We start from the raw sequence: 22,594 nt of genomic DNA, 5'->3' as shown, positions 1-22,594 counted from the left end.
GGGATGCTAACTGGTGCTGAGATGCATATCTTCTTTCTCACGCAGCAGCCCCAGTGATGTGCATCTATTGTAAAGGTCTGTCTCGCAGCATGCATGATATGGAAGCGATGAGACAGCCATTAAAAAGCAGCCAGAAGAAGAAGAAAAACTAAAAAAAAGTACCGCTTCTTATTCACTTGAGGGAGACTTTGTGGAGTCCAGGAGTTGAGGGGAAAAAACAGGAGGAGGTTTTGAATTTTTTTCTAATTCATGCAGTGATACGATTTCCACGTTTTTGTTCTGAACAACAAGTGAGAGAAGCCCCATCTTCCCACTGAACGGATTGAGGATTTAGAAGACTTGCAGAAATCCTGGCTTCACCATTTCACCGGGAGCTCAGATTGTGTGCTCATTTGCGGGGAAGTTTATGCACTGTGCCATCTCAGTGTCTCTCAGGTTTCTCTCATTTTTGACCAGTCATAACAAGCCAAGTAGGTACTTTGCACAGCTACTTAAACTGTGGTGCTGTGATGCCATTTCCTCTTCTGCCCGTGCTTTTATAGCATATAGGGTGGATGATTGTTCCTGTTCCTCTAATGCCATTTAACAAGAAGGAAACTTGTTTTATTGCAGAGCCTAATGCAGTGTGTGGCGTTTGATAGCACAGTTAAAATGTTTTCCAGAACCTCTTAGTGCATAAACAAGTTGTTGTGTATCAGTGCATAGTTCTGTAGTTTTGTGTCTTAGATGCCGTATGGCTGTCTATACGGTCCAACAGCTATTTCTGGATACAGAGTTAGTTTTCAGCTTGTTGAGGCAACAGCATGCATATAATGCTGGGTTGGGAACTTGGCACAGAGCCCCTCTTTTTACAACAGTATATACTGTATGGTACAGACACAATAACAGAATAATGGTGCTACCAGGAAAGTAAACAGATCAATTGATAGCAATGTTTGACGTGTTAATTGACAAGCCAAAAAGCAGAGAAAAGGAAGGAGAAAGGTTGAAAAGTGTGCACAAATGTGTGCCACCATTCTAACTAAGCATAATTTCAGCATTAAGTACAAATATACTACTATTTTGATGAAATACAAACACTAAGGTCATAGTAACTGTACTAGTGGCACCTGCAAATAGAGGATCTGCCTGCTTCTTTCCTCAAATCTATCACCTCCACACCAAAGCAGTGACACAAAGGTTCATCTGAAAACAGCAACACTAAACAAATGTTAACATAATATTGCTTTTTTAAATGATCACAGACAAAACACAGTAAAAAAGACTGACATAAGGAAAAAGAGACAAAAAAAGGGAAAACTAATTGCAAAACACGTCAAAATACAAAAGAAGAATGTCGAAATAAAATGAAATATTTATATTAATTGTCGACTTTCAATGCTAATACATCTTTGATAAATACAAATATTTCTATTACAATGTTTCCTTTTTCACTTCCTGTTTTATTTGCAATTCCAAATTCTACTTCCAATGAAAGATCGTAATGTCACTGTTCTGGCCCCATATGGAACACAGTTTCTGATGCAGATTCCAAAGTACCACACTTTTAGAAAGTCATACAATAACTACAGATTTTTGTATTGCTGTTAGACAACAAAATGAGGATGAAATAGTAATAGATGTGTTGCAGGTTATTGTAGTCACTGATGGGATTGTAATGATTATTGCAGGAACAGAAGAGGTGCATTATGCAGTTCTACTTCTACTCACCACTTTATATATCATTAAAGAGGTTTTTGTTCGTACTGATGGTTAATGAGTCAGGGAAACGGGGATTCTATGGTGCAGTCACTGTAGGTTGTTTTGGTGGTCACAGAAGCCTTTTAGACTCTGGAACAGCTCAGCCCACAGCTGTGTGTATGCACAGCCACAATACGTATAATTAAGTCACTACAGCATCTCACCTGATCTGTAAAGACCTGTGACTGAGCAGAGTCTCCTGTCACAGTTTACACCTTTGAAGCACGAAGAGAAGGCGCAGGAGTCTAGTTTCCTCTCAGACCACTTGGTTTACATGCATATACTGAGAGGTTATCATTGAATTTTTGCCCCAAAACTCCAAAATATTACTGCCTACCCCAGCTTTAACAGTGAGCTGCAGGGCGGCCAGGTTCAACATGGGTCAGACCTGCACTGGGTAGACGCGCATGTCTGCTGTCTCAAAGTGGGAAGAAAATAACAGCCCAAGAGAAAAAAGATAGTCCTGATGCAACTTTAATTGAGTTTAAGGAGTAAGCACCCAATCTCGCAAGCGACCACTTAAAAAACAATCACATCTAGCGCTACAGAGTGAGGCAGTGTGGGAAATTCTCCAAATAAGTTCCCCCTTGTGCTGGTGTGACTAAAATAAACTGTCACATCTGAGTCTCTGAGAACGTAATGTCATTTCATAACAAAAGCCTCCTCGAGCTTTTTTCCCGCAAGGAAAGAGGGTTCATCATCAATATCCTGATTAGGATTACAGGAGAAGCCTTGTCCTAATCAACAATAAGAACACTTGAGCTCCGTGCACTCTGTTGTGCACTTGCAGGATCATGGAGGGAGGTGAGAGGCTCTGATTTCTAGACAAACATGTTTAAGACATAAGGCGGCATGTTTGCCCTACATTAATCCGAGCAGGGACTGCACTGGTTTGTTTTGCACAAATACACAGCTGAAGACGGAAAAAGATGGGAGGTGATAGTTTCTGTATGTGTGTGCAGGTGTATCGTACTGAAAACAGTAACAATACATTTTGTGATATGTTTTCCTCATCTTTCTCTGCTGCACAAAACCCAAACCAGGAGCTCAACTCCAAGCAGATTGTACAATATGAATAGCCGTTTTACATAACAATTGATATAAGCCCAGGATGTGGGATTCCTGCATGACAATGAAGACGGTCTCACACATAATCACTACCCTAAACTTCCTCCGCCGCATCGCAGTCTACTTCCCAAACAAGCCTGAGCGCAGCTGCCACTGGAATCAGAGGAGACCTTTTGTCATCTCCTACAAAGTATTAGCAAGATAATCTAGTCCTCTGATTCAAATTTACTTGCTCCACTTGAGGATAAAAAAAACGCTAACTGCTGTTTGAGAGCATAAAGTGCAGTTTTAACAAGTGGGTTTTCACCAAATCTGGGTAAAGCGGGGACACTGTTTGCTTCTGGGGGTGCTCTTGAGTAGGGGTAGTGAGGGGTGGGGGTTGTAGTGTAGCGGCGTTTAGCTGTTCCATAATGGAGTGGACAAGGATCAGTGCTGCAGGGGCAGCTGGGAGAAGAATCCCAGAAGCCTCCAGCCTATTGTTCAGGACAGAGAGTGCATTCTCATCACAAAGGGGAAAAAACAATTCCATCTCCAGGCCACGGACAAGGCTAAGTGACCATAACAAAGCCTCACATCACAATACAGTTCGCCTGAGAGACGATCAATGCCGAGCGTTCCCATGCTGCTGTCCAATCCAAACCATGAATTTCCTATGCGGTGACAATCCCTGTCCTATGACATTCTGATATGTGCAAGACTTCCCCTCCTACAAAGAGACTTTTTGAATCAGGAAATGCATCTTTAAAGAGATAAATTCATGTAAGGCTTTCACTTTTCATGCTCCAGTTTACGCTCTCTATAGTCGCACTTCACTCAGCCACTATGCATTTTAACCTCAGCAATCATTCGTGCACAGTTTACGGACTGACTCATGATCTAATCATTTCTATATCAATTATTTAACTTTTAAAATGCTTTGGAGCATATGTAATGAGAGTAATTGCCTCACACTCAGAGTCTTGTTTGTGCAGACGAAAACAGGCTATTATAAATATATCATGGCGGTGGGAGTGATAGCAGTGGCGGTTCCTCCAAGAGGTCTCAAATGAGGGAGTATTAATGACTAAGGATAGTCAGAAGACAAACCACATTTTTGCCTCTCTGTCAATCAAGCTGCATCTCCACAGGCCTCACATTTTATTTTCTAGTTTTTCTGTCCGTCTAAAGCTGCCCGTTTGTCTCCCTGTCCAACCAGCTGTCGGTCTTTATCGCTTCCCCTCTCTCGGTTTGACAGCTCTGCCAGTCTGTCTATCTGTATTTCTGCCCGTCTTAACTGTCTGTGAGTTAGTGAGAATGAGGTGAAACTGGGTGAGGATGTTTGCTGGAGCAGAGAGAGCTGGTGATGCATGACCCCTCGGCTCAGGCTGGGATGGCGAGCTGTCAGTCGGCCCCGTTCATTGTTTGGCTTTTGTGTACGACATTAGCTCCGAGCTGCACGCATTCATAGAGAGGAGGTGATTTACCGGATTAACGACACTTCCCCTGCCACCATGACCACGGCACGTTAGGGGCGCACCATCAGTGTAGCTGTTACTAGGCAGTAGAGCTGCAACAAATAATCAATTAGTTGTCAAATATTGATTTATTTTGCAATTATTTTGATAGCCAACCGATTGATTTGACTATTTTTTTAGCTCAATATTTTTTTAAACTTCTCAATAGCCATGTTTTTATAGAATTGTAACGCAAATTTGAAGTAAACGTGTTGAAAAAATTCAAAAATGAAAAAGTTCACATTAGACCCGTTTCCATTACCTGCTTTCAGGTGTGTAGTGCCATTAGAAGGTGGCAGTAAAGCTTATGCTACACATTTTAACAAGGTAGTAGAAGATGAAAAGTCAGGTCTGCTCTCTGAATCATCTACTTTTTCTTTTAAGTTTGTATGACGGCTGCCACCTGAAAGTGCGTACTGTTTCATGGGTACCATTTGGATGTCATCCTAAAAAGGCGTCCTAAACTTTGACTGTTGCACTATGTCCTGCAAAATCAGCGGTCATCTTTCTGTGCACTCTTGGCTGCTCAGCCTTGTTTATACTCACACACAGCACCATGACATATGTGACATAATGGAGCAGAGGATTGTGGGTCAGAATGGACAGAAAAGCATGCCGACTTGCATTCTGCAAAATTTGATCGGACGTAGTAGGACATCTGGGTATTTCTGAGTCACTACATTTGACAAACTATATACTGGATGTTTTTGTAGGTTGCTAGTTAGTACGGCGGTATGGATATTGGAATGAAGTCCAGTTCTGCTAAAGAATCTTCGCTAGGAAAAAGAAACAAACAAAATAGTGCAAGGTGAAATTAATATTTCATGTCGTCAAGCAAGCGCAAAAACTTTCTTCCAAATTTGGTAGTTTTGCCAAATTTTCCCAGGTGGTACTTCAAAATGTGTATACAAGTCCTGTATGGATGCACAGCTTTTGACAGTAAACTGAATATCCTTTGGCTGTGGATACAATAACAGATTTGAGGACAACATCTTGGGCTTTGGTAAACACTGCTAGATGTGTTTCACCATTTTCCAGCTCAAATACTTGAGGAAACTATTTGGTAATAAAATTGTTATATGCTACCCTGCTATGCAGAGGACTGTATGTCCTGAGAGTCAACGAAAAATATTTATGAAGGCTTTGAGCTATATTACAAAGGTCTTGAAAGGTGAACATAATGTGTTTAGCTCTCCTTCTCATTAGTCCATAATGTTTCCAAGATATAAATTAGAATACTGAAATGCATAATCAACTTCTATTGTTGTAGTATTTCTTCAAAGACCTCCATGTCGAAATAAATATGGTTTTAGCCTAATCCTCTTTAAAACAAAGCTGACTATTAGAAATCTGTCACTTGACTGGTTACATAAGCTAGTGCCTTTCAGTCGAAGTCACACGAGGCCGGTTGCAATGAAGACGAGTTTTCAGATGGCTGTGTTTACAAATGAGGCGAAATTTAATTAAGGCAAGCTTTCTGATGACTTTGTTCTCACATTCAGCTCCAGCAGAGACTCCAACTGCCTGCGTAACAAGAACCCTAAGACTAAACTGAGGTTGGAATGATCTAAGATCTTTGGACAATGGTGCAAGGACTTGAAAGGTCTTGAAAGCCATCATGTAAAAAAAAATTTAAAAAAACAAAGAGACCATTGGGATGCATTTCCAGATTTGTCTGAGAAACTTTCCTTCAGGAAGAATCCTCAAGGGCCATTAAAGTAAACAGGGGCTGGTTTGGCACAGTGCTGGTTGAAAGATCTGCTGACATGAAAATTGTGGTTTTGTGGTCGACCCACAGCAGATGAAGCTACGCATCTCAGACATGGCCTTAGCTGGCTACAAATCCAGCCAAGTCATAAAAAGGTATTAGTATCTTAAAAGCTTTGTTCTCATGCAAGCACAAAAACCCAGTAACAGTCCTAATTAGCAAGGCTTCTCAGGTCAGTGTCTATTTTCGTGATTAATTTGTGGCTTCAAACCTGCTTGCAGTGAAGTGGATGCGCTCCAGAATGGGAAGTTGTTTCACACAAATTCTCAGTTTTTACAGTATAAATAACTCCGTCTCGAGTTCACTCTGTCTGTGCACTTCAGGCCAAAGTAGAAAGGGTAAACTGAATAATGTGTTGCAAAGTAAAACCAAACAACTTGACCAGACTCCTCTCTACAGAAGCCACAGAAATCCAATCCCCTAGTGAAGGTTTAATGATGTGAGATTCAGATTTGAAGCCTAAAAAAAAAAAAAAAAGAGGATTTTGGGACAACCTCAGCGGGTACAATGGAATCTCTTCACCCCTGCATGAAGCAAGTGAAGCAAGTGATTAATTTAATGAATAGAACTATTAACTCCAACATGTACATAGGTCAAAAGCAGCAATTAGTGTGATGAACTCTAGCCTTCCATACTGAGCGTGTCTAGATTGATCCACTAATGGCAAGCTTGACTGGCTGGCAGCGTCCCATGATTTTGGACAGAACTGCTGGAGTCCGCTGAACCTTCAGTGCAACAGGGAAGAAAACTTTGCTCTTTTCACTTAAATTTTGTCATACTGCACATGTAAATCTGTAAATCTCATGTACACCAATGACTATATGTGCTGCGAGGCATGCACGATCCATTATCTTAGATGAACTCACACTTTTCTGCGAGTATCCTTTGCTTCCACATGCTTTTCTGCTTACTAAGCACATGTTAACAGCAATTAGTGTTAGTAGTGGAGACAAAACTCCTGCAGCACCCATAGTTTCATAAGTATACAGGCACAGAACCAGAACACACACAGACACCACTCAGATTAATATTTGTGTTGGAATGCGCTGAAACCAAATAAATGTTCCCGTTATTAAAGGCGGCAAAAAAACGCGCAAGACATAAGTATACCAATGAAATGCCGGGGGTGCTTTGTGCAACACAGCAAATGTGTGTGAATGTGTTTGCGTGGGTGTGTTTGAGGAATGTACTAACTGCCAGGTAATTAGAGTTCAGATTCAGGTATGTAGAGCTGCAGGGAAGCCAGAGCAAGATCGACGGACAGACAGACACACTGTGGTTTTTAGTATGGCTTAATCCCCTGCCAGGCACAGCCACTACAAAAGCACTCAGGTAGGGACATATCGACACTGGTGTGGTCTCCGTGATCAAAGCTTTCAGCGTAGCCCTGCCCTCATGCCTTGGAAATGGACCAATTAGGGATAAAGAGGTGCTGGTGGGGGGGTTGAGAGTCGGTTCCATACACCTATCTGGCAGCAGCTTCAGACAAAGTAATTATACACACTCTCCTGTCTGTCTCTCTAACACTCTGCTATCATGCCTCACTCATCTCTCTACACCCCGACATTACATCCCTTAAACACAGTCCAAGATAATATGGGCCGACATGAGCCAAACTGTCGCTACATGTGGGACAATTAAGCTCTGTTGCAGGTAAGGGAGCTTCAACCCTCCCCTAAAAAAAAACAGTGTTTCGCTGCCTAAAGAAAATCCTCCACTAAGTTGCCCTCAACATCAGGAACACTAGCAAACTGGCGTACGTCTCCGCCCTCATCATTCTGATTTATGGAGCATGTCTGAGCCCCGTGCTTTGCAGGCAACACTGTCATTGCTCATTCTTAACAGCATCTTCATAGGAAAGAGGATTATTTCATCCAGTTGGGGCAACATGCGGAAGCCGGGGTTTGAGAAAAATGACTAGATCGTCCTTTGACATATTTTTTTTCTTAGAGGAGCTGCTGCTCATGTAAAGGAGCTTACAACTTTCTATTTTTTTCACATCTCTCACTCACACAAAAGCAGATTACCAGTATTGGAAAGATTAGTTAAACATTCCATGATATGATCACTTAGTACAAAAAAAGTGTTGATTGCATCACTTTTAAAGACTTAATCGACATTAAAAATCATCACCTCTTACTCCAGGAGGTCGAGATTAATTATTTCAGCACTTTTTGACACTTTACCAGATTAGCCGATTAATAATTAATTGAAATCTTAACATTATGTGGAGCTAATCATTACCTGCTAGTCATTTAGCAGACTGAAATGCTACACATCTTTTAGTTTCTCAGAAAGGGAGACTTTTTTTCATTTTATAACCTGATAACGTTTGTGTTAATGAACTGCTGGTTCAATAAAACAAGCAGTTTCAATGAAACCTGAGGATCCAATAGGAAAAAAAACAACAACAAAGAGGTCAGATTATTATTAAAATGATCTTCAATTATATGCATGATTGAATGTAGCCCATTAAGATCTACCATTGGTCAAGACCGCCAGGACATATTCTTACATTCTTACATGGTTTAGTGCAATTTCTGGAGTATTTTTATTTGCTTTACATCAATATAACCCTTAAATCCCAAGTTTTAAAAAGATGTATTGACATAACTACTACAATAAATTGTTTAAAAGTGCAATAAACCAAAAAAAAAGCTATTTTTGTTGTTTTCACATATATGTCAAAATACAAAAACTGCAAAGCTGTATCGCTCAGATTTGTAAATGTAAAAAAAGCTGCAAAAAGAATGATCAGTCCATCTTATCTGGTTTCAAATCTACCACCAATCAAAAATGAATATGCAATTGTAGCACCAGGCTACACTGGGCTCTATAGGGTTAAAAGTTAGTAAATGGCTTTTTCATGATTTACCGGGCTTTGCAAGAGTTCTGTTAGACTTATTGAGACATTCACGAAAATGAACACAAAGATTTTTTGGTGCAATAAGATAATTCTTTATTTTCCAAATATTTCAATATATGTGTTAATGATGATAATAATCAGAAATGTGGCCACCCTTGGCTGCAATCACACGCTCCAGACGAGATCTGAAGGCTGTGCACACCTTGCAGACATAGTCCTTCTTCATTCCTGCCCAGACACGGTTGATGGAAGTCTTGAGCTCCTCGACACTACTGTGCCGGACCTTGCAGGCCTTACCCTCAACGTGCGCCCACACGCTGTAGCGGAGGGGGTTGAGGTCAGGTGACTGCGGCGGCCATATGTCCTTCGGCCAGAAACTCAAGTTGGACCCTAACCACTCTTGCACAACCTTGGCAGTGTGGGCTGGTGCACCATCCCGCTGGAAGACAGTCTCCCTTCTTTGTGATGTTTATCACTCACGGCAGGGTTTTGTGGTTGTTCTTTGCGAACTCAGTCATTTTGAGCGTCGGATTGCTTTGAAAGGCCTTTCTCACCACCGAACGCTTGACAACTCAAAGTCTGCCTGATTGTGGTTGATCTTTCAGGTCTTCACCATTCTTGAGCCTCTCCACGACTCTGTGGACGGTCATCTGGCTGATGTTCAGCTGTTTGGCTCTGTCAGACTTATTGTGGCCAGCACGAAGGAGAGCAGATATCTCAACTCTTTTGACTTCCACCTTGATACAACTTCACCGGCGAACAAATTTGTATTAATGACACCTGCCTACAAGGCAGAACTGTCAGTTTGTTTAATGGAATTTTTCACTCAGACATGTAAACGTCTCCAAAGATCATGAAACAGAGGGCAACAGAACTTTTGCAAAACCCGGTAAATGATTCTTGCTCAAAATGCATACCCTTAAGTATGAGCTATGATTGGCAGAACCAACACAGCAGGAGAGCTGCTTCATCAAAAGCTTGAGCACTATTTAAATCTATCATCCAGCTGATAGAATTATTATGCAATAATCCGAACCCCCATGTTTGAATTTAAGACAGCAAAACATTGCCAAAGTGAGATTACAGCCGAAAAAAAAAAATACATAAGGTGTGATGTTTAAATACCACTCTGCTGGTCTCCATGACAACTTTAACAAAGCTCCTTTAGTGAGTGACTTCCTGCTTTAATGCGTGAGAGCCAGACGTAATTAGCTTTCTTCCACTACAGGTCACACACAACCACCGAGGATAACACCAATCCTTGAGGTGGGTGACAGCTTGCACGCAGCATCTATAACAGTATGCAACGGTGTACGGTTGTATATTTCCAGCAAAAATCTGACACTTTTTATGAGGAAATTTGATGATCCCCTCCAGAGTAATCACTGCGAGTGTTTGCGCAAGACAGGCGATGTAGAGGGAGAGAAAACATGTGTGGATGTGTTGATTTGCAAAGTGTGTTTGCAATCTGGATCCTGACACAGACAGATGCTCGGGCCTGCTCTCTTGTCATCTTTCTTGCCATCCTGTAGGGGCACTTGATATCTTCATTTTTCACTGTGGGGTCAATACCGCACAGAAATACTGCAACCGGAGAGGAGGCTGCTGTTGCGATAGGATTTCTTCATGCTCCCACACAGTTTTCAGGATAAAAGCAAGCTGCTGTTTATGCAGACACAGAGAGAGAGAGAGGTGGTGAAGAAAAGTGTAAAAAACAAACATGTTTACAGCAGCAACTGAACATCTAGTTTCTTCTGTTTGCTGTTGCTGACGACGGATCTGCCTGCTGTGCGCTGAGCTGTTAAGTGTAGCTGGGTGTTTAGAGGCTTAAATTCAAAAGAGGGATTTTTTTTCCACATGTCGAACATAACTTAGCACAGAAATCAAAACTAGTTCTCTCAATCCATATTTGACTAGGTTTCTGTGACACAAACTAAAGATACAATGGTGGCTGCAATGCATGTGCGTATACACACCAACAACTAACTGGGTCAATATATTATTGTGGGACTTTTTGTAACATGGTTGATGTTATAGTTGACATTTTTGCTGTTTTCAGGCCTAAAATCAACATGGCCGCCTATCACCAAACACCACATGGCATTTTTACAGAAAGATTCTTCTAAATATTATATATACACACACAACTGAGTAAAATTGAAAGTTATTCATGAAGCTGTTGTATTAAACCTGTTGACATGCAATAAATCCACATTTGACTTGCACACTACTTTATATTAAATAAGTAAAAAAGCCTTGGAATCTTGCCAGTCTTCTTCAGGAGGAAATGACATCATGTGGAGCAGGTCATGTGATCTAGAATTAACACACTTCACTGAGAGGTGTTTCTCTAATGGGTAACGTAGTTGAAAGTAATTTCTCGGATACACATACAATGTGTTATTTTCCATATGAAATTTGACATATTGCCAAAAAAGAAATTTCTGTCATGATTATCATTTTTGAATAAGCTCATTTTATTATTGTTTAGCTAATTAGAAGGTGGTTGTTATTATATTTGGACAGTTATTTAGTTGACATTTTAGTGATATCCAGTCATTTTTTATTAATAAGTGATTGTTTCCATAATAAATAACTATGGAATCTGCAAAGACATGATCATAAAGAACATTACTTTTTTCTACTTTTAAGAAAATGTTTGCAAGATACATCCTATGGATTTCAAAAGTAACTAAATTATATATTGCCCCAACTATCGACAGAAAGAAACCGACTCAGTAAAGACAGCATGCATACTTTGGTACTGAAGATGCAGTGTGAAGTCTTCCCTGATGCAAATACTGTAAATACAGTACGTCAAGTAGACAGGCTGTCTGGAAGCTGCTGAAACCGTGGACGAGAATAGCTCAGATAATGTATCTGTCATGAATGTGTGTCATCAGGACCTGTTCCCCGGCACACTGTGGAAAATGAAATGGCTCTGATGACTGCCTTGCCTGCTTTATTTAAAGCGGTTACCATGACTCCATAGCTTTAAGAGATACACAAGTCAAATGCAATACATCTCAGGAGATTGGAGGGAGCAGAAAGACAAGTCTTCAACAGGAACTAAAATGTCTAAATGTTGAGATTATCATGTCTGACAACCCTTGTAAACGAACCGAGAGAATACTCTGCACAGTTTTGTTGATTGGTAAATCTGGGCTCTGTGAAATGTCACATTTCAAAGAGAGTTCACGCGGCCGGGGAATAAAAGTAGCTTAGAAGTTCGTTGATCATGTGAGAAACGGCACAGTAGGAACAAGCCCCTCTCACTCCTTTCTGCTGAAATAAGGAGGCCAGCTGCACATGTAGCGTAAATGTTGCTTTCCCACATTCATACATGATCCCTGGAGATGGGTGGTTCAGTCTTTCTGACAGAGGGACACACACAAACTCTCTGACTCACAGAAGAAAATGTGGAAGTTCATCCAGTGAACACATATCTCTTTGCAGTCACGGCATTCGTGGAAACACTGGATACAACTACTTTTGCAGGTATTGTTCTTGGCCGAACGGGAACAAAGAAGTGCAAAAATCTCACATGAATTCTGCAAATGGGAAAGCGATCACCGAGTCACTTGCTATGCGAAATGTAAGATAGACATGACATCGCTAGATCCAGCACCCACTGAGAATCATAAGGGTGTGGAGGCCATTTCATCGTCTGGAGTGAAATCGACCTGACAGCTTTGTGTTGTGGTCCAGCAGGACCTAAAGCAGTGGGGTCATAAGGTCAATGTGACAGCAATTAATCCTCAGCTGCTTTCTGAAGAGCTAAATGCAGCAATTTATGCATAAAGATGGTTAAAAGGCCCTAAATATGGGCTGTAAGAAAGAGCCACTGTGTTGGTGGATGTGACTTCTTTTTCCATCTGATGGGAATGGGATCCATCCTTTTAAAGTGCCCCATATAACCCTGCTTTTCTATAACGTAAACAGCAGCCCACTTTGTTAATTGACTTTCTCCGTCTTCTCAGGACAATAGCACTAGTGGCCCTCGACTTCTTTATGACTTCCCCTCTGTGAGTCCTTGGTTGATTATGCCTTTAAGGAGCCTTTAATGAAAACTAAGCAAACATTGCTTTCAGCAGAAGCCATGGAAAACTCAGAGGCTGTTGTGAAAGGCTTTCTCCTTCCTCATGGCGAAATGCCAGCTCTATAGCAATGAGAAAAGATGAGGACATTCACCATAGGCTAAATGGAGGGCTTCATAGGCAATGGATATAAAAAAGCTCTTTGTTTTGGGTGAAAAACTGCCAGATAATAAGTTGGAATAATGGCTTTGAGTGCATATATTTGTCATTTTCCCATACCAGGAACATCACATGCATATGGAGTGGAAAACAGAACAGGCTCAAGTGCAAACATAATGCAGAAGCTTGAATGGACATCTGTGTTCATTCAGTTTCTGCTTTTACCTGAGCTTCACAGTAGTTGGCAGCTGGAATGTATATGTATTGGCAGTGCTGCAGTGGAAAGAGCCTCGACGACTTTGATTTGCTAGAATTATTTTTCTCAGCTGGTAGCTGGCAGCTGTTTAGTGCAGCCTGAGGGCCTTCAAACAACCATCAGAGGGTCCATCTTAAACAAAAATACTAATTTTCTAATGGGTTGTTTGGATATTAATCAAGATAAAAAGCGTGAAACTGGAAGTGAGGTGAGTGTTTGGCATGTAAGGTGTTAAACTTCCTGTTTTTCGCAAGGGGAAGTTAAGAACACAGTCATTTAAAAGCTCTCTTTCTTTGTGCTGCTTCCCCCTCCTGACAGACAACACCTCCACTGCATTTCTTACATTCTTCAGGCCAATTAAGCTGCAGGCCTCTTACAATTGTCACCCCACTTCATTTGATCAGCTGCTCCGTGGGGTCAGAGAAAGGCCTCTAAGACCAAACTTTCCCCCACAACTTAACAATTTGTCCCTTCCCAAAACACCCACCAAGCCTTCCCCGGCCTTCCAAAACAATGTGCCCATCTATTTACAATCCTCTCTCTCTCTTTCTGCATGATACCCAGGATTTCATCACCCACCCATCAGCACAATGCTGGACACTTGCCTCCACAGCCTGTTTCAATGGACGGAAATTGGGAATGCAAAACAGACCACTAGTGAAAGGACATGTGGCTCCATCAGCTTCCATACAAACAATGGAGAATCTCCCAGTATTTAGCTTCTACTTCCTCCTGACACACAGCGCTAACAATGAGGCGCTATTATGACGGACTGACTGTGTCTCTTGCCTCAGTCCCTGGATGAGACTGGGATGAGAACACATCCAGTTTGGGTACTGGAGCAGATTTAAAGAGTTTCAAAGTAAAAGAGATGTTTCTGTGATATCCTTTGAGATCAACAGAGAAGAAAAAGCAATAGGAAACAGCAGGGAAAATAGAGTTGAACATGATAACAGAACAATCACTGTTCATCAGTTTGAACAGGGGAAAATGTGTCTTGCAGCCAGGTAGCAGACAGACCACACACAGACTCCTTACAGATTCCCTCTGGGCAAGTTCAAAGATATATAAAAATGCTCTCATTTGAATAACAATCTGTGTTAAACAGTTTCTTTTTCCAAAAAAAAAAAAAAAAAATCTGATAGTGATTCATTTGTTTCTACTGAACCTTGATTGGCTTCCAAAGCAGTTTTAACCTCATAAATCTTGTTTGCATGAACATGTCTTAAACTCATAGCCCATAGAAACTGTATACTAAAACAGTTTTCTATTATTAAACCAAAGCTTAAACATCGATCACTGATCAAAACTCATTTTTGAGCAGATGGGACTTTTAAAGTTGAAAAAAAATCTACAATAAAGCCTCCAAATGTCCTTATATGCATCAAAGAAAAGGACATCATTTACTGCGTATTTCCTCTCTGTGGCAGCAAATCAAAGCAGACATTAACTCTACACTTGACAAATACAGAAAAAGGCAGATCATCCGAGTTTGTCAGAAACGCATTTACTCTTATTATTTCAGAAATTTATGAGGTTGTTTCAACCCCCCCAAAAAAGAATATGGCATTAACTCCATGACTCCAGTGTATTCAACAACTAGCAAACCGACAGCATCATCTTCTCTGCTTTTATTGTTCCCTGATGAGAGATCTGGAAATGTGCAACCCATGGCAAGTGTTTGTTTATAAGAAATAATACTCTCTTTCTCTCTCCCTCTCTCTCTCTCTCAGACAAGGAGTCTCTGAGGCCTTGATAAGGATCATGGGTATTTATTCTACCCAGCAGAGCCCTTTCAGTGAATTATTTGATAATGGGTTGTCTCACAAGAAGACATTTAGCACACACCAGAGAGGATTTATGAATCTTAGTGTTTATATTGCCTATGGTTTTACTTAATGACAAACAATGGAGACAAAGTCATTGGCACAAAGACGAACAGAGGCCATAGCTCAGGGATGTGAATCGACAGCACAGAACACAGTGTAAATGTGGATGGAGATCTTGGTTGTGCTGTACAATGATGATCCCTTGAGACTGACATTGTGTGTCCTGTAATTGCCCCGAGTCTGTCTTGCTGGTCTCTACTGGGGGTGACATCTCGTCTCAAGGGCAAGAGAGAAAGGGGAGATATGTGCAGACCAATCACAGGCCAGTTAGTCAGACTCCATCAGCTGGTCACAGCTCCATCTCCCACACTCCTCTCACTGCTCCTGGGGAGAAAAGCACTGGGCTGGAGCCAATTCAAAACTACAGGGTCACTCACACACAGAAAGAGAGTGAGGGAGACAGAAAGACCTTGACCTGCTCATTCCTCGCCAAAGCTCCAATGCCAAAGCTCTGGCTGTAAATAAACACAGCTTTCAAAAGGGAAAGATAGTTTAACCCTCTGGAACCAACACTTTGTTTCAGCCCCGCTCTGACAGTTAATCCTCCCAAATCCCAAATCTCTGTGGGATTCTCAGTTATCCAAAGTGGCAAAAATATACGGACAAAGCAAGCATTAAAAAAAAAAAACATGGCTGCAATTGCTTTCAAAGTTTAGAAAGCTAATGATACTGGAATTCATTAATAATGTAGGTATGGTCATGAACATTTTCATCACAGCACTGACTCTGTACCTTCAGGATCTGTTTAAGCTGATATTGCAAGTAACACCGAGAAGCCATGACTAACACAGCCACGCATAAATATGCAAACACATCGAAGGCCACAAGCAGGATTTTAGAAAATACAGAGGTTATTTGGTGCAAGATGCAAAGCCCTTACTACAAATCCATACGCTTTCAGAGCACACTTAATTACTCAGGACACTCGTGTCTCCTGTCGCTCCCTAGGCACACGCAATTGTTGAAAAGGACTCATCAACAAGCTCCAAATCTGTGTTCTTGAGTTCTGCAAAAATTAATAATTCAGGAGCCCAGCAGTAGCATGTGCAACTGTAATAAATAAGGACTGGGTTTGTCCATTTTGTTGACCAGCTAACAAGCCAGCTCTAGACTGTTATTACTAAAAGATGCACATGCAGCGTCAGGTTTGGCTTTTAGTTATTGCAGTACAAAAGTGCACGTAAGCGCCCCAGGAAAAAGTAAAGAGGACAAGACTGCTGCCTCCTCAGCAGCCTGCAGACACTCCAATCAAAAGCCCCCCATGTATGCAAACAGCAGTAACTCAGTGGAGCCCTCTCAGCTGGTAAGGCATATGATTCAAACACTTCTGAAGAAAGGTCACTATCAGTCCCGTGAAATCAAGAGGCCCTCTCAGTCCGGCTCCTCGCAGGAGTGCGACAGCCTGCCCAGCTGGGTGCTGTTCATTTACTGCCCCAGCAAATCGACAGCCCATGCCCATTCATCACAGCAAAGAGCCGGGGCTCTTACAGGCCTGTGGGGTCCGGCTGATCCACCCACACTGAATGCTGAGGCAAGCCGGTGGACAGGTGAGGTCAGGGTGGATTAATAATCACAGCCTAAATCTTTTTCTTCCCCCCACGGCGAAATGGCAGACAGACTGAAAGCTCTTCAGGATCTCCTCTCCGCTTTCTGCTTATCGATCTGCTGCAACTTTACTCCCCATCATTCACCGTGACAGCCACCACTCACTCCTGAGCAAAGTGCAGCGGTCCAGAAAATTTTTAGGTGTCATACCTGCATTTACCTGTGACTCGGCTGCTTATTTGATGTTGAGCAGATCAGTGAAATGTCACTTTTTTTTTTTTTTTTTTTTTAAACACAAGATGCGCTCCAGCTGACTGACAGCGGGCTTTTCATCCGAATGATGGATGATGCAGAGCACGTGGCAGCACCTTTTTGTGCCATAGAACCACATCTGACACACAACAAAAACAGACACCTTCGTGAATCATTCAATCTACATTTAGTCTAAGAAAAAGCAAGATTATGAAAGATTGGCTTGGATATTGTTTTGGAAGCATCCTCTGAGCAATTTCTCAAATCTTGTGTTTCTTACCTTATAGCAGAATGCTCAAAAATGAGTTACTTTGAAAGGTTTTAAGTGGCCATCATTGAATTACTTGATAAATGGGATGATTTTGCAGTATGATGGGGGGGGGGTCCATGATGTGTTTTCATCCACTGGTTGTCATGCATGTCTCTTGACAGGTGATGGGTGCGTTGGTTACCATGTTTGTGCCATGAACCAGGTGGTCCCTCTTACCTTATTAGAGTAGGGCAGCTTGGCCAGGTTGATGCCATCTCTGATGAGTTTATCCCTGATCATGATCTTCAGCTTCAGCTTGGGGTAAATCACCAGCTCCCTCCTGTTGCCCAGCGTCAGGTTCCTCTGCGCGCCCATGTACCCACCGTTACGCCCAACCCGGTCGCTGTTGGGTTCGGTCCAGGACTTGGAGCCCCGCAGTTTGGACTCGTACTCCACCATGTGCCCGCTGTAAATCTCTGCTGCGGGTGGCATTGGCTCAAGGGTGAAGTAGAGTCCGCTGGCCGTCTCTTTGGCTTCCTCCTTCAGCCTCCTCACCGCGTCGTGGATCCTCTGCCGGTGGTGAGGGATGTAGACGCCGATGGCATCCAAGTCGGGGTCTCCGATTTGTTTGCAAACCTCCAGATCGTCGTATCCATTATCCACGAACGCCTCGACATACTGGGAGAGCTGGAGGGTCTTCAGCCACTCGTAGACGATGACAGGTCCGTTGCTTGTCATTTTTTTGGCTGCTGCCTAATCGGCTACAACTCAGGAATAAGAAAAGTGACTGTTACTTTCCCATCCGGCGTTTGAAACGCATTATAGGGTTTGCCAGTTACAATGTGCGTTTCCTTCGAGGGTTTGGTGCGTAAAAATAACTGGATTAAATCTGTGGATCATCCATACCAAAGGTTTGGTTAGCATACCCAACCTTATGAGTCTCAGGTGTTTTCAATCACAGTTAACCCAGTCCAAATGGCTGCAACACCTGTCAGTATTCAGAAATCAACACTCCTCGAGTTCCACTTGAGATGGTGACTTACCATGTGCAGCCACTTTAAATAATTAGGCTTTCTTAACCAGGTATGGATCACAAAACTACTGTCATTCAAACAGCTGCTCGACCAGATTCTCTCCGTTACGCACGGAACGCGTTTAACAGCTCCTACCCTCGAGTCCTCTGCGTGGCCAAAAAACGGCAGCGCAACAAGACATAAATCCAAACAAAGCTTCAAAATGAAGAAAGTCCGAATGATTCACGGCAACCCCAGCGTCCACAGTCTACGCGTAGTCCAGTTCCTCCAGCCGGCACATCACTACACTGGAACTGCAGCCAAGCGCCAACATGCTCGCTGCTGCTGCTGCTGCTTCTTCTCTGCCGTCCACGCCCCCCCAAAATCTCACTGTACCCATTTAAAAATAGTGATACGAGTCCTTTTTTCTCTCTCTCTCCACCCCCTCTCTCGCTCCTAACTTGTCGCGCAGCCGCGGGGCATTCAGTGGGTCACCAGGTTCCCACCGACTTGTCCAAAGTTGGTGCCGCAACGAAAACGCGTCTGTCAAACCTGCCGCACGGCGCTTTGCTGCTGGTTTGTGTGACATTATTACTCCCTACGATGTGATTTCGTCCACCTCTCTCTCTCTTGCTCATACACACACTCTCACTCATTCAGCATTTCCACGCTTTTGGTTTCCCAGCGCGCATGAGCTCCCTCTATGTGGTGACTGGGGAACTGAAGGTTTTACCAGCACTGAAGCTGATGTATAGGAAAAAAAATAACAGAGGTACCACTTCATCCATCTCGATCCTTTATCGATGAGAACATATATCCTTGTAAGCTGTACAGCACTGCAGTGGAATCCAACTGTCTGTATCAGATTGCTTGCACCACTGGATGCCGTCACTATTAGTCTGAGACAACAAAGTCTAAACAATGTAGGAAAACAGAGAGAGATGGGGGGAGCTGGGCGGGGAGACACACAGGAGTGTGCATGAAAAGACCTGTCTGCTCTGCCCAAGTGGATGCCAAGCTGGCCGGCGCTGATGTATGCTTTATCAAATGTGAACTGACAGCTTGTTAGGGGTCAGTTTTATACAATCACTATCTGGGCTCTAAGCTGGAAGTGATTTGCCTCAGCCCCATTATGAACGCGGCAGAGCTGAAGAACAACACACCAGTCAGAGAGGAGCAGGGGAAGCATATCAAACAGGCTTCTTTTGGGGGATTTCGGAGGGGATTGGGGGGGCACCATCACGTAATATGCCAAAAATGCATGTCAGAATGTCAGCGACGGAGGTGTGCGCCAGTGTCAATCCATTATCATTCTCCCAATCCAATCAGAGTTTGAGCGAGTTGACGTTTGCTGTGATTTACCTGTCTGTTGCTGTCAGTGTAATTGCTCAGATGTACCTCATCCCTCACAACTCACCAAACGCTCATGGTAAAGTGGGCTTAACCGACATGAGCAATGGGGGGCTAAACGAGAGCAGGGTGTTCATGTGATACAGTGGAGCTTGGTCTTGTTTGTCGCGCACAGCTGATATACGAGACCATAAAAATGCATTCTACAGCTTCCAATGGAAATTAGGCCCTCTATATTTAATATTTGTAATAACACGATAATATGCAGACAAAGATAATTGTCTCTAATGTGTCAGATTATAGGGACCTTTAACACAAGCTCGTATTAACCTTTAACATTGACTCTAAACACAATCCTCTTAGTTTCCTCCAACTCTCCCCATTGTTGGGGCCAAATATGTGTCATTAGATGGGTTACAGGAGCAGGGGATTATGGAGTAAAGTGACAGATGGATAGGGGAGACTGGTGCGCTCCACGGTGAATGAATTCGGAGTGGCAGTGCCAGAATTGCGTGTTTCCACTCTGCTGCTCCTGGGCCGTGGTGAACGACCAGAGGGCTCTGAGACAGACAAGGGTGGCAACTCTCAGCAAGCGTCTCAAGCTGTATGGAAATATAGAGATGTGTTTGTGAAGCGATTCATGAGAGCTGGTCACATGCCCTGAATCGCATTCGCTCAGGCCAAGTATTTGTAGCTGCATAATGCAGAGCAGGTGCACGTGTGTTTGATTGAATGTGGCTTTCTGGTGAATTGATGGCACTTTTTAAGATTACTGCATATGCAGTCCTTAAGGTTAAGGTTTTAAAATGACTTCGCCAAAGTTTTCTAATTTAAACACAACGATAAACTGTGATGAAAGAAACGGGTCTGTGTTGAAAGCCAACAGATTTAGTTGAAATGTACTAATTCTATCAAGATAAATGGTCAAAGATGCAACCTGAAGCTTGTGACCAGCTACCAAAAGCTCTTACCAAATATTAGCTGTGCTGTATGTATATTTTGAGCCTGCAGATTTTGTTATATTTCTAAAAGACCTACAATACATGTAAGAATGAACCAAAATGTATGGTTTTTTTTAAAAATGATAAAGACAAATGTGTTCATGTTCCATCATGGGAAATTCTGATTAACAGGAGTCATTGGAAATTCAAGACTGCTATGATCTACACTTACCAGCAACTTTATTAGATACACCCTGTTCACATTGCTTGTTAACACAAATAACTAATCTAATACATTTTAGGACTAGACGTGGTCAAGGCAACTTGCTGAAGTTCAAAGTGAGCATCAGAATGGAGGATAAGGGGATTTAAATGACTTTGAACATGGCATGGTTGTTGGTTTGAGCATTTCACAAACTGCTGATCTACTGGGATTTCACACACAACCATCTCTAGGGTTTACAGAGAATGATCCCGAAACAGAAATATCCAGTGAGCAGCAGTTGTGTGGACCAAAATGTCTTGTTGATGAGCAGGGTCGAGGAGAATGGGCAAGACTGGTTGGAGATGATAGAAAGGCACAGGACTCAAATAACTACTGGTTACAACCAAGGAATGCAGAATACCATCTCTGAACACACAACACGTCCAACCTTGAAGAAGGACTACAGCAGCAGAAGACCACACCGAGTGTCACTGCTGTCAGCTAAGAACAGGAAACTGAGGATACAACTGGCACAGGCTCATCAAAACTGGACAGTAGAAGATTGGAATAAAGTTGCCTGGTCTGATGAGTCTCCATTTCAGCTGCAACATTCAGATGGTCCCCGCGACCCCTAGTGAGGATAAAACAGTGTATAGACAATGGATGAATGGATGGATGGATTTAGATGGTCAGAATTTGGTGGAAACAACATTAAAGCGTTGATCCAACTTGCCTTGTATCAACAGTTCAGGCTACTGGTGGTGTAAATGGTGTGGGGGATATTTTCTTGGCGACTTTGGCCCCTTAATACCAACTGATCATGCTTTAAACACCACAGCCTACCTGAGTATTGTTACTAACCATGTCCATCTCTTTATGACCACAATAGACCATCTTCTGATGGAAACTTCCAGCAGGATAATGCTCCATGTCACAAAGATCACATCATCTCAAGCTGGTTTCTCGAACATGACAATGGGTTCTCTGTACTCCAACGTCCTCCACAATCACCAGATCTCAATCCAATAAAACCTTTGGGATGTGGAGGAACAGGAGATTGGCATCATGGATGTTCAGCCGACAAATCTGCAGCAACTGCATCAATATGGAGCAAAATCTGTGAGGAATGTTTCCAACACCTTGTTGACAGTATTCCACCAAGAATTAAGGCAGTTCTGAAGACAAAAGGCGGTTCAACCTTTAACGAGCAAGGTGTTCCTAATAAAGTGGCCGGTGAGTGTACATGGTTCTTTACCAGTGTATGTAAACTTTTGTTCACGACTGTATGCTGGTTCTTTAGATATAATTAACTGTGACTCATATATTAGACCTGCAATTTTTTCCATTATCAGTTAGGCCGAGGATAATTTGGTCCACTAATCATGAATTTATCACAGTGGTTGGCCTTTTTTTTTTGTAGCTTGTGACACCTTAAAAAAGCAAAAGCTTCGTCTTCCCGCCATTAGATACGGATGTCCATCAGTTTTACACATTTACACTCAACTCTGTTATTTCGTGCTTTAGTTTAGTCATTCAAAAATGGCCCTGAAGAAGTAAAATTTTCCTCTGAAAAAGAAAAAAGCATTAATGGGAAGTCTGAAAAAAAAACATGAATTTGTGCAGGAGAAATATGCTTTATTTCCCCCTTTTTATTTTCTTACCATCATCCTCACACATATCTTGTATCTCCTTGTGAGGGTTATGATCTCATGGTTAGAAGATACTGGTTCAATTTATGAAGTGTGAAAAACCAGTAAAAAAA

The 22,594-nt window shown here is 42.3% G+C and overlaps 1 protein-coding gene across 3 annotated transcripts in view; it reads right to left on the bottom strand.

Moving 5' to 3' along the window:
- Positions 1-19,007, bottom strand: part of sash1a (SAM and SH3 domain containing 1a) — a 187,155-nt gene extending 168,148 nt beyond the window's left edge. For 2 of the 3 annotated variants that reach the window (XM_051960855.1, XM_051960856.1), the window contains exon 1: positions 17,561-19,007. In XM_051960855.1, coding sequence (XP_051816815.1) covers positions 17,561-18,061 — 501 coding nt within the window. In that variant the 5' untranslated portion in view covers positions 18,062-19,007. The remainder of the gene's footprint in view (positions 1-17,560) is intronic. The other variant, XM_051960858.1, reaches the window with a different exon arrangement.
- Between the last annotated feature and the right edge of the window lie 3,587 nt (positions 19,008-22,594).

Source organism: Acanthochromis polyacanthus, chromosome 16 (genome assembly GCF_021347895.1).
Source record: "Acanthochromis polyacanthus isolate Apoly-LR-REF ecotype Palm Island chromosome 16, KAUST_Apoly_ChrSc, whole genome shotgun sequence".
NCBI classification, from domain to species: domain Eukaryota; kingdom Metazoa; phylum Chordata; class Actinopteri; family Pomacentridae; genus Acanthochromis; species Acanthochromis polyacanthus.
Note: the sequence above shows the minus strand (reverse complement) of the source record. Positions and strands in the feature narration are given on the sequence as shown.